We start from the raw sequence: 13,190 nt of genomic DNA on the forward strand, positions 1-13,190 counted from the left end.
TCAAGAAAAATGAAAAATCAGTAACCTAAATTTTTTATTTTCCTGGAGACCATGATTCAGACCAAGTCACAGTCTAGTGAAGTAGAAACATCATGAATTAAAATAAAATATAAAATGATACAGTAATACTAAAATTGCCAAGAGAAATACTATAAAATTTTTGGATTAGAAAAATTAGCTACTGTACTGTATTTTGACCATATTATTATCAGGGATGAGGGAATAATGGTTCAGGTATTAAATAGGAGGGCCTGAGGAAGGCTGTGATGTATGAATGAAATTCATGAGAGATGAGAAATCTGTGAAAGTTAGTAAAGACAGCCTGAAAACTTATGGAATGGGGGTCAAGGTTGCCAACCCTCAGGCATAAGGATGTCAACTTAATTAACTGTATATGATTGTGAGTAAATGAGTGCTTGTTAATCCAGTATCTCATTCTGTTAGTTGATTTTCCTCAGGTATAATGTGTGTATAATTTATCCCCAGACCTCCCCTGCAAATATCACCGAGGAAATAAAGAAAGCAGTCCCAAGTGCCTTCTTTGTCAGCAACCCCTGCCGTTTGCTCTTCTGTACCCAAGAGATCGTCATATTCCGGGAAAATATTGTGGCCAAGATGTGTCGCAACTGTGTTTATTTTCCTGCAAATTCTGATGACATTCCTGCCCATATTAAGTCTTTTTGTGTGGTCTTCCACATTTGGTAAATTAATATACTACAGTGCCTGTAGAACCATGTCTGAGAAGTAAATTGATGCAATTAATAATAATCACAAGCTGTATTTTAGTTGCAAATATCATGGTTCTTCATTCTTAAAAACATTGATTGCCAGCTGCTGGTCCAATAAATGAATGGGGTGTAAAATACACTTGCAAAATGGCAGAATGTGTTTTTGTCATGCAGAAAACATTTTGGAAGAGCAAAAAAAGATTATACAGGGTATTTAGGTTTTTGGATATACTGTACCTGTACAGTACAGTATTTGTGACTTTCCAAGCAATGAAAGTATATGATACTCGATATAGAATTGTCATTTTTCACTATACATAAATATCTTAATAACTTGTATTCCAGTTTGCAAAAACATTGGTGAGTCAAGGCCATTTGGCAGCACTACCCTTGCATGTGTTGCCTGTGTACTGGGGATTGGACCACTGCCTGTCACTCCACCCAACACCGGATGTCATCATCACTGCAGACAAAGGGGACTCCTTCACCACAACCCACAACCAGTCCATCATCATGAACCCGGTACAGTTGTGTCTTTATAAAAACATATTACTGTATATGCATTGTATATTCATAGAATTGATTTACTCTGTTAGGAAGTTGGGAGTGTATATAATTAACTACAGTACTGTATATCAGATATTTTGCTGTCCTTGCAGGAGTTCACCTAAAGGGGGGACTCCATACTAAACACTTCAATTAAATTTGAAATAATGAAGTTACGATTATATAACTTGTTTACCTGCTTTCTGCTTGAACTGTAATCTATTTTGTCATATATTCACCTGGCCTCTATTTTCTTGATGTCATTTGCTGCCCTCTTTCCATTCTTTAGAATGTCCCTCCAGTGGGAAAATTAATGGCTGAGGCTATTCATCACTTTCATATTGAAGGAAACAATAATTCTTAAATAGAATGATTGAATTTGTCTTTCATAAGTTTAGTTCATGTCTTCCCTCATTATAAACATATTTAGCCAAAGTATTTAGTTAAGAGTAAACCCATGCTAAACTGGGTTATTGGAAAGGATCCAGATTCTACAAATTCTGACTTTTCTGGGTACTGTATCCTAAGGATATGAAGTACCGTAAATTCTTCCTTTGCCAGTTTATTTGTCAGGTGGTCAGGCTGTAATGGAGCCCAAACTTTGTAGTACACTCAAGGACTAAAGTCGTGAGAGCTGCACGGAACCTACACTAGTGACCTCTGGCAATGAGGAAAATTTTTAACTGCAATGGGGGTACTTAACTGCATGTAATTTTTAAAAGTATACTCTGTATATCTATATATATTATTTTTTTTACTCATTTCATTTATATCTTATCATAGTTTTAAATCATGAATTTTCTCTTTGCCAAAGGTCACTAGTGTAGGTTCTGTGTGGCTGTCCATGACTTTCTTGGTTCACTGGTTGTACAATGTTGGGTATCAACTTGTCTTTGTATGGTTATTTTGAAGTAAGATGAAGCAGGGCATAATACACATAACAGTTCCATTTTGTCTTTGCTGTGTAATACTGTATAAAGTATCTTTCTGTAAGTAAAGTATCTTTAATGTTATTAGAAGGCACTGTTGAAGTCATTAATGAAATTATATCATGATTCATTATTTACCATTTTATTTGTCTAATAGTAAGAGTAAGAAATATTTATCTTTTCATTGACTCATATAGTTTTGTCTTCACATTGATTATAAAAAAACAAAAACATTGCCATAGGCCCCACTTCCCTTTCAGTTTTAAACCCGGTGTACAGTATAAAAAACTAGTACAGTACTGTATCTTCTGAGCTTTGACTGATGAATATTGAAACTTGGCATGACTGCATCTGGCCAGTTGGTAGCTATGCCTGACTAGGTACAAGCTTCAAGGTGTTCAATGAATTGTAGTTCGAAATAGTGGACTTATTATTTTAGTTGTGGAATATGGACACATATAATAATAATAATAATAATAATAATAATAATAATAATAATAATAATAATAATAAACGGTTTATTAATAGAGTTGCAGCCGGTGGCTGAAAATATACAGACTTACATTTGATTTAGACATAATGATATAATATGCATTGAATACATTTACAGGGCTGTACAGTACATAAATCAGGAGTTGTTTATTATTTTAACAATAGATGGGATGGTGCTGTTCGTATATCTATCGGTGCGGGCTCTTATGGGCTGTATTTTGTTGTAGTGGCGGACTGCGCGAGTTGGGTGGGGGGCTGCAGGTGGCAGGAGGTGGCGATGACGAGGGTGGTGCAGTAGTCCCCGGGTTACGAAAAGGTTCCGTTCTTGAGTCAGCTTTATGCATACCGTACTACAAAACAATGTTTAAGTCCTTATATACGTCTAAAATCACTTAATTTAAGACAAAACAAGAAATAGAATGACAAATTACAGTAAATGAATGTAAAAAATACATCATCAGGTAAATAAAATACAGTACAGTATACAGTACTGTAAATTTCAAGTTTAACCCCATTTGTATTGGTGGGAGTTCCAAAGTCGGGGACCTCCTGTACCCAATATTGAAAGATCGTCGAAAAGAAATTATGTGAATCAATAGTGTAACTGGCTACTCCTTCCACTGGTCTGCCAAGCTGGGAAGATAGTTGTTTCTTAGATTGTACTCTGTCATGTATGTTGTTCCTTCTTTTATTTTTTTGTCTTGAGACTTGTATAATTGATACTTCTCCTCCAGGGTTCATTCGCCAAAACGGACTTCTCTTTCAAAGTTTACATGCCAGCAACCAGACAAGTTGAGGACAGCCAGATTGCCGATGATGATACATAGCCCACTGGATTCCAAGTAATATTCCAAATACCTGTGCTTGTTAGCCCAAAATTGTTCAGTTGTTCAAGCTGCATGAGCTGAATATTTTTATTGTAATACATACAGTAATTCCTGATTATTTGCATATTTCACATTTGCACTTTCAAGAATTTGTCAGAGGTAATGAAATATTAAATAATAATACTGTTCTGTACAGTAATTTCAAATATCTTCTAATAGATGACATACTCATTTGTGCTGCCATCTATTGAGGATGAGAACTACAATTTCATCAACTGATCGACTGTCTTCGTTTGATATTTAATAAACATTTAAAAAGTTGTTTCATGAAACATAAAGTATTAAATATATTTAATGCTTCTTTTAGAAATGAAACATTAAAGACATATTTAATGTTCTTACACTAAAGGGTATGAGGGATACACTTCTGCAATAATAATAATAATAATAGCTGGTCTTTTGTTTCTCAAAAGTGCCAATTCTTCTAAAAATTCACTAGCGCTCGAAATACTACAATGTCAAGGACTTGAGATTAAAAATAAATAAAAATGCCAAGTACATACAGTACTACCAAAAAAAAAAAATTACAAAGTGACAGTTAGTATATCCTTAAGTTGTAACATTTCCTAAACCCTGTAATTCTCCCTTTACTGTAGGTGCATTAGAAAATTACCACCAAGAAATAGAATTAAGTAAGCAATTCTTCGATACCACTTTTCTCACTTCAACACTAGATCTATCATTTCAAAACAACTTTTAACAAATTATATGGTTACTATACACATCCGTCCATAATGGCTTGAGTAACTGAGTCAGAACAAGCAATACAGCAACAGTGTCCACATGATCAGCTGGTAAATGTATTCAGCACTTGTTATTGTTGCATTAAAATATTAACTTTTCTAAGTTTAAAGAGAAGTTAGCTAAATTGTGGTGAGGTTGGAATGTATTCGGTGATAAAAAAGAGCAGACTGCCTGCATGTCATGTTTGTTGCATACAGTACAGGTACAGTAGCTAATTATGAGAATGATATTCGGTAATTTCATATTTGTGGCCATTTTGAGAACGTATCCCTGGCAAATACCAGGAATGGTGTAAATATGTGTTTTAATGAAGCCAGCCTGAAAAAGAATAAAGTTTTATATAATTTATTTGGAATTTTATATTGCTACCCATATTTTTTTATATTCTGGATGAAGGCATCAGACATGTGCATCTGGATATTCATTGAGCTGTGGGACAAAAATATCCTTTAAATCTTGCAGGTTAATGGTGCTCCTTCATGTATTTGGGGCTCTGTATTTTAAATGTCATCTTTAGCCCCCTTACTGCTTGTCTATTCTTCCCTTCAAGATCAACACATTTGGAGACCTAAGCCCTTTGTCAGGTAAGCAGTTTCATGTACAGCACTGTATTTATTTGCTTATTTATCTTCACCACCTGTCAACTTAATCATTGGTTGGTCAGTCATATGGTTCTCTATTACAGTACTGTACAAGCTTTTGATATGTATTGGCACCTGAATGTACAACCTTGAATAAAAGTCCTGTTGCTTCTCCTGCTGTTCCATGAACCCCAAGAATCAGATTTGTGGATCAGAAGCAAGAGACACTGATTCAATATACTGTCCATAAATGCTTTGGATTCACGAGTTTGAATCTTGAGGTTCATGGAGCAGCAGTAGAGGTTATTCCAAGAGTTCACAACTCTTAATCCAAACCAGTTACCTCTTGACAGTTTTCTGTACAGTACTGTTTAAAGAAAATCAGTTGTTGTTGTGATGCATAACAAGATTATTAAAACACTCTTACATTAACAATAAAAAATATGAAACAGAACTCTGGTAAATTCAGACATAAATCTGGTTAATGACTACTGTTTTCACCGAGATGATTGTTATGTACAGTACTGTAAAGTGTGATATGTAAGTAACCACAGAATTTGTCTTATGAATAAAGAGAAAACTATACTTGAATTGAAACAGTTTATTTAGCCAGATAAACACATACTGTATACAGAGTGGATAATAATAACAATATTAACATGGCTGAGCCAGTTGAGAACCTGAGCTCTCCTGTAGGCACTGTACAGTACTATAAAGGTAAGAATTAGAAAAAAAATATTGTAAGGGGTATTGTGTGGCAGTGCTGCCGGGCTGGCATTGCTGTCAAAACTTAGGTCTAGAGTTGCTTGTATTGATCATGCTTCTCACCTGGCTGCCATGAGTAAACTGAATGTGGCTAACTGACTGACATTACCTTCCGCCATTACTGATTGGCAATTCCTGACACCATTATTGACATTCACTTCATGTCACCTTTGCTGACTGTCACTGCCTGCCACCATTACTAATTGACACGTCCTGCCACCATGATTGACTGTTACTTCCTATCACCATTATTGATTGAACCTCCCTGTCGCCATTATTAATTGACACTCCCTGCCATCATCACTGAATGACACTTCAAGCCACCATTGTTGACTGACACTTAATTCCAACCATCATTATTGACACCTACAACCTTAACTGATTGACTCTCATCCATAATTATTGTCTGTCACTCCCTGACATTGGTAAGGTGATGCAGCATGATGTAACAGCTATTAGTCACCAGCAAAGAGATCTAGTCTGATTTAACAATTATCAGTAAATACGTAATCTGGCATGTAATAAATCATTAATAAGGAGATCTTGCATGATGTATCTGAACCTGCTCCAGTGTTGGTCAAGACCAGGCTTGACCGACACTGAGCAAACTATCTGTATTCAGAAGCAAGTTTATGCCCAGTACTTGCCAACAGTGTATAACAGAGATGTGACCGACCGCCCAAGCGGCCTACAAGCCGATTAATGGCAAAGAGGATAAAAGTAGTGTCAGTAAAGTGAGACAGCATGGTATAACGGTCATCAGTAAAGTGAGACTGTGATGTAACAGTTATTAGTAAAGTGAGACCTTGATACAACAGTCATCAGTAGTTTGAGACAGCATAATGTAAGTTATCAGTAGTGTGAGACAGCATGATAAAATAATCATCTCAAATTCACTATTATCAATATACAGTATATATTTCCAGCTGAGTTACATGATGAATTTCCTCATATTTTCCTCGATGATCCTATTTGGGTGAAGCATAGGCGATTTCCAGTTTATTGTAAGATGTAGCACTAAAAATAACCACAGGTATTTAGCGTATCTTATCACCATATTAAGGTCTGCCAACCTAGTGAAGTGAAAGGTTATATATATATATATATATATATATATATATATATATATATATATATATATATATCACGTGCTACAGTGATTTACTTGCATATATATATATATATATATATATATATATATATATATATATATATATATATATAGACAGATCCAGGAAAAAAAATCACAAAAAGGCACGGAAAAAACCTAACCTAACACTAAGCTAACTAACCCCACGTGCAATGCCATCATATATATATTGTTACGTCAATGTGTACAAGTCATGTGACTTTTTTCCTGTGGACATTATTTCCATCCACCAAGACAACAGTCAATCTCTCCTTGGTAAAGATGTGACTCGCGTTCTAGGAACACAGGAAATTACATCATATGATATGTTCGTTTTTAGGTTGTGTTTCGAAAGTTTTAATGTTTAATGTTCAAATCGTTAATTACTTTTCGTTTGCAGAAGTTAACCCCGCAGACACAGGTCACCAATCCACAGTGGGGCTTGAGGACGAAAAAATTAATACAAAAAAAAGTACAGAAATGGAAATAATTAAACAAATAAAGAGTGAGAAACGATATAATTATATATGTCGAGAGGTCAAAGAAACAATTGAGACCTTGCAATTGTGTATTAATAAACAGAAAGTCAGATCAGTAATCTGGGACTTGGCCTCAATATTTGTGATGCCAGAGCCCATACAGCAGCAGTGTCTATCATTAGATCACTGCTGGACACTTGATGCTTCAATGGTGGACAAATCACGTCCACAGAAAAAAAGACTCATAAACACATTGACCTGATATATATATTATATATATATATATATATATATATATATATATATATATATATATATATATATATATATATAGCATTGCACAGTAGGTTAGGTTAGGTTAGATTAGGTTTTTCGTGCCTTTTATGACTTTTTGGATTCCTTCAATATCTACTCAGGCAGTAGTACCCCATGTTTTTACAAAGATAATATTAAATTGGCGGTCGAGTGTCTATTCTCATCTATAATTTACACCTCATTTTGATACATTACTAAAGAACTGTCAAAAATTAAACAAAGAAATTATTGTTTTGTGATCTAGGAAAATACTGCTTCAGCCCAGTGGATATCCTGCCTCGAGGTTCAGTGTCGGGGAATATAAAGTTCAACTATTATTACTTCAAAAAAGAAACAGGGTTACCACACACAACCTTCCATCCTGTCGGTAAAGAGCTTTGTCCTGTAGCATCTCATTAAATTTCTGTTTGATAACGCTTTCAGAACACCTAGAGCTACGTACTTCAGATTAGGCGAGACCTAGATTGACGTTGAAACAGGTAATATACGAGATGTTCTTGTGTCAGGACATTTATATCAACCGTAGTGAAGATGAAACCAATGTTGTTTAAAAACAGTACAGGGCGGAAGTCACCCGCGATCTATGAATCATAGTCTTAAATGAGTTAAACTTTATTTTCTCTGGCGCAGTTTCGAAATTAGTAGCCTTACATATCAAACAGTGACGACTTTCAAAAAAAGGTTCAAGTATTTGTGTTAGTGGCCAGACCTGCTTTGATCAGTGGTGCAGTGACAAGTACTTTGGTTTAACGATCATGGCTAATAAGTTCAGTATATTTATTGTTTCATTAACCATGCTTTTTCACGGCATTTATTTCATCGATTTTCCACCGACTTTCGTGTTTCAGCATTTATCTTGGGGGAAATAAATTATTATTATTATTTTTATTCACCCTTTCCTGTAACAATGTAGGGCGGTCCCAACTGGTACCCAAATGTATGAAGTCAAATGATGGTCATTGTGTCGTCGGACTGTGAATCGCCTGATTATTTTTTGGTGTCATACAATTCACAAAATTGACCATTTAATCTGAGTTGTGTTGTGTGGTTGGGTTGGGTTGGATGAAATTGCGCACTTGATCTATTAACTCCAGTTGTGATGCGTTTATAATTACTATTGACTCTGTTTCAAATACTAGCTCCAATTGATTAGGTTTGGTCACTCAAATCATTAACTCCAATTAATTACGTTTTCCAATTTTTTTTGCTTTATTTTAAAATACTGGTGAAGTATTGATTAACGGTCCGATTATTCATGCAAGTTGTATTTGACAGGCTGCATTTGAGTGGTCATTAGGACTGTTATTTAAATACTGGTTTTTTGGGGGCAGTGGCTGTTTTTCTCTGAAATAATATCAGAATCATCTAAACATAAAAAACGCAGGGGAAAAAGGCCAAAAGTTAAGCAAACCGAACATATGTACTAACCTAACTGACCTAACTACTTGACCTAACAACATAAAAATGATTTGCCACAAAATATATGAAACAACAAAAAAGCAACTAATATTTTTCCTCGAAAAAGGGCTGATGGGTAAATTCTTGGTACATATATTGCCTTGTTGCCTAATAGCTGCTAAAGGTGGCCATGCAGGAAAAAGGACATTAGGTTAAAATTATACTAATTCAATCTCTAGGATACTTAATTCACAATCTTACCTATAACACACTTATGTTCATATATAAAATTTGGGTGTTGAGGTTGCATTCTATCTAGGGTTAAGGTTAGGTTAAATTAGGTAAAAACACATTTTCTGGTTTTTTTTTATGTGCTTTCTAAATTTGACCTCTCTCCTCTAAACTAAAAGTTTGGGGAATATTTTAAAACCCTGCAAATTTCTTCAAAACTAGTTTCCCAAGAAGCGGTAATTTTAAATTACATAAAATCAAAAATGTTACAATTAAAAATAACGTAAATGCAGAAGTATACACTGTATAAAATCCTGAAGTGGGCAAGCCGCTGGTTGGTGGGGTTCCCAAGGGTCAGTACTAAGCCACACATGCTTCAATCTGCAAACGATTTGATGCTAGGATCGTGACACAAGAGTTTGGATGACACCAAATAGAGCCTTAAATTATTCAGGGCAGGACTGCACGTCAGGGGATCCTAAATAAAGCAAGAATGGTCACGAAAAATGGCAAATGAAATTCAACAGCAAGTGCAGCGTATATCATTGGAAGAACAAATACTTATAATGTATACAGCCTTAACAACATCAACCTAAAAGTGACTTGTGAAAAGACCTGGGGTACTTGCAAGCCGGATAACGGCCTGAAAACAGTCCGTTAATGAGTGAAATAAGGCCAAACAGAGTATTGGGTTTTATATCTAGAAGTGCAATGCGGTGCAAGTCTTATCGCAACTATAATAAGCTAATTGACCTCCCCACCTCGATTATCACGGTTCAGTTCTGGTGCTATTATAGAATGGAATATAAATTCACTAGAAGTCGATTGCGAATAATAAAATGGGACATGGATTAAAAAACTAACTTCCCCAGAAAGTCTTGATGATAAGTATTTAAGTGGGTGAAAGGAATCAATAAAGGGGATATAGATAAAGTTCTTATAATATCCGAGCAGGATGGGACTCGGAGCAACGATTCAAGTTGGATAAGTTTAGGTTTTTAGGAGGGAGATAGGAAGAAACTGGTTCACAAATAGGGTGGTGGACGAGTGGAACAAGCTTAGCAACTTTGTAATAAGTGCGGGAACTCTGGAAAGTTTCAAAAGGAGGCTAGATAGATTCATGGATGATAGAGAGTGGTAGTAACTCTCGACAGGAGCTGCCATACACAGGCCAACCGACCTATTGCAGACTCCTTATTTTCTTATGTTCTTATGTTCTTATGATATCTTGGGGAGCTTGAAGTTACATTCCTTCATGTTGGGTAAATTTTCACTTGTTGCCACTATACGAAATCAAAGTTAAATCTTTTTTCAATGGTTTTTGATGTTATGAACGAATGTAACCTTCATTTCTGGCACAAGTCATTAGCTTCTGAGATAAGCCCTCCTCCTTCCCATCTCAGAATTTTGAGATTTTCTATTAAAATCAAGGTAAAAAGTGCTCAAATTCATCAGAACAACAGTTTTGAATCTAACTGGGGAGCTCCACAGTCGTTCAATGTTCTGGGTGTGTACCGGCACGTACGAACATACATAAAGCATTCGACCTAGTCGACCACAATATAATCAACAAAGCTATTGACCTCGGGCTTCGGAGAAGTCTTATACCATGGCTTACAGACTTCCTCAGTGACCGACGCCAAGCTGTACGCTTCCGAGGGGCTGTCTCCACCTTTCAGTCACTCACCTGTGGCGTCCCCCAAGGCACCAAGATGGGACCACTCTGCTTCCTTATTCTCATCAATGATGCCCTAAAAGAAACCCCTGCTCGCTGGAAATATGTCGACGACTCCACCATTGGGATCAGCGTCAACAATTCTGCTCCCGACTATACCGCCCTTCAGGATTTATTGAACAGACTCCAAAACTGGGCCACCAACAACCATGTCACCATCAACCATACCAAGACCATGGTTATGCACATCAACCTCTCCTCCGACATTGTCCCACCTCCTTCCATTACTTTAGGTCCGAACACTCTCCAGGTTGTAGATTCCACGAAGCTCCTCGGCGTCACCATAGACAACAAACTAAATTGGAAACCACACGTCAGGGAAGTTGTCAAATCCTCCAGTTTCCGTCTCCACCTCCTCCGCCGACTCAAGTCCCTCAGAGTTCCTGCACCCGAGCTCCTCAGTGTTTACACAACATTCATACTTCCCAAGCTCACCTATGCCTCCCCTACCTGGTCTTCCTCCCTAAATGCCACACAACGTAAACACCTAGAAAAAGTGCAAAAGAGAGCATGCAAGATTATTCTCCCCCCCTTCCTACTCCACATATCAAGAAGCGCTCAACACACTGACCCTTTCGACTTTCACTGACCATCACCACGACCTCATCTGCGAATTTGGTAAGAAGCTTCTACATCATCCTCGACACCGGCTCCTACTACCACCTGAGATCCCTAGCCCGAGAATTGCTGTTCGACACCACAACCGCATCCAGCCCATACGTGCACGAACTGATCGCTATAAGAACAGCCCAGTCCCAACCATTGTAAAAATTATCAATAACTTGTAATAAACCAGTGTATTCACTCCCAGTAAATACTACTTGCACTGTCACTATGTTGAAATGCCCTGTAGTTTGAGCTTTTTCCCATCTAGTTATTATATATCTTATTTATATCACTTATGTTATTTGTATATTATTTGTAATTCGAAACCCATTCCCCATATATGTAACTGTATATTTTCAGCCTTCTGGCTGCCAAGCTCTTTCAATAAACCGTTAATTATTATTATTATTATTATTATTAATAAGATGTTAAATATCTCGCATAAACGTAATTTGTGCCAGAAATGCCATTGAAGAAAACTGTGTTAGAATTGTCAAAATTACTGAATACAATTATGAAATAATACTTATTGTTGGTGGTGCTTGATATGAACATTTATATATTGAGGAGATACTGGTACCACAACCAGTTAGAACACTGCTAAAAAATGCCTGCATAAAATTTTGGAGATGAAAGATAGGTTTGAGGGAATTAGTGTATGCTGTAGTTGCAATCAGCAATTTGGCAATTCTAAGACACTTTTCTTCAATGGCATTTCTGGCGCAAATTATGTATCAGCGAGATATAGTTTAGGTTTGGTTGGTTGGGTTAGGTTAGACTCAAAACTATGTTTTTCAAATGGTTTTTGATGTGTTTTGAACACTTTTTACCTTGATTTTTATAACATATCTCAAGATTCTGAGATGGGAGGGTGTGGGGGCCTATCTCAGAAACTATTGATTTGCGCCAGAAAGGAAGATCAAATTCGTTCATAATACATAAAAAACATTCGGAAAAACATAGTTTCAACTTGTATCATACGTCCCAACGGGATGAAGAAACTGCACTATTTGAGACTGAATGTGAGAAGGACCTCGGTGTGTATGTTGACAATGAGCTGAAGTTCTTGGGCCATTGCGAGAAGAAGGTTAATCAGGCAAATAAATTATTGGGTCTTATAAGAAGGTTGTTCAGATATCTAGACGGTCCGTCCCTCGTAACGATCTTCAAGAGTGAAGTGCTTCCCCATCTGGAGTACTGTCACCCCGTCTGGTCCCCGAGATATGCTAGGGACTGTCAGTTGGTTGAAAATGTTCAAAGGAGGGCCACCAGACTGGTGCCTGCCCTTTGGCACCTCAGCTACCCTGAGAGATTGGAGCGCCTGAACTTGCCTAGCTTATACTACAGATGGGCAAGGGGTGACCTAATTGTGGTGTATAAGCATCTCAAGGGGCACTAATCAGTCGAATGTCCTTACTTGGAGCTGGTGGACGCTCGCCCCACAAGGGGTCACAGCTCTAGATTGAAGAAGCCGCATGTCCAGAAAACTGTGGGGGCAAACTTTTTCGGAGTGAGAGTTGTGAACTCTTGGAATAATCTGCCAGAAAGTGTTGTGATGGCACCGAGTGTGAGCTCTTTCAAGACCAGACTTGACCAACACTGGAGCAGGTTCAGGTACATTCAGG

General features: G+C 37.0%; 2 protein-coding genes across 4 annotated transcripts in view; both read left to right on the forward strand.

The window, feature by feature from the left end:
• Positions 1-4,674, forward strand: part of LOC121867956 (DNA polymerase epsilon subunit 2-like) — a 30,724-nt gene extending 26,050 nt beyond the window's left edge. The window contains exons 11-13 of the mRNA XM_042368120.1: positions 487-669; positions 1,074-1,250; positions 3,430-4,674. Coding sequence (XP_042224054.1) covers positions 487-669; positions 1,074-1,250; positions 3,430-3,522 — 453 coding nt within the window. The 3' untranslated portion in view covers positions 3,523-4,674. The remainder of the gene's footprint in view (positions 1-486; positions 670-1,073; positions 1,251-3,429) is intronic.
• A 117-nt stretch (positions 4,675-4,791) lies between these two features.
• The window catches only part of LOC121867955 (ninjurin-1-like), a 28,177-nt gene continuing 19,778 nt past the window's right edge, over positions 4,792-13,190 (forward strand). For 2 of the 3 annotated variants that reach the window (XM_042368116.1, XM_042368119.1), the window contains exon 1: positions 4,792-4,910. The gene's annotated coding sequence lies outside the window, so the exon portion shown is untranslated. Of the gene's footprint in view, positions 4,911-7,952; positions 8,075-13,190 lie in introns of those variants that run through there. The other variant, XM_042368118.1, reaches the window with a different exon arrangement.

This window comes from Homarus americanus, unplaced genomic scaffold (genome assembly GCF_018991925.1).
Source record: "Homarus americanus isolate GMGI-L3 unplaced genomic scaffold, GMGI_Hamer_2.0 scaffold37032, whole genome shotgun sequence".
NCBI lineage: Eukaryota > Metazoa > Arthropoda > Malacostraca > Decapoda > Nephropidae > Homarus > Homarus americanus.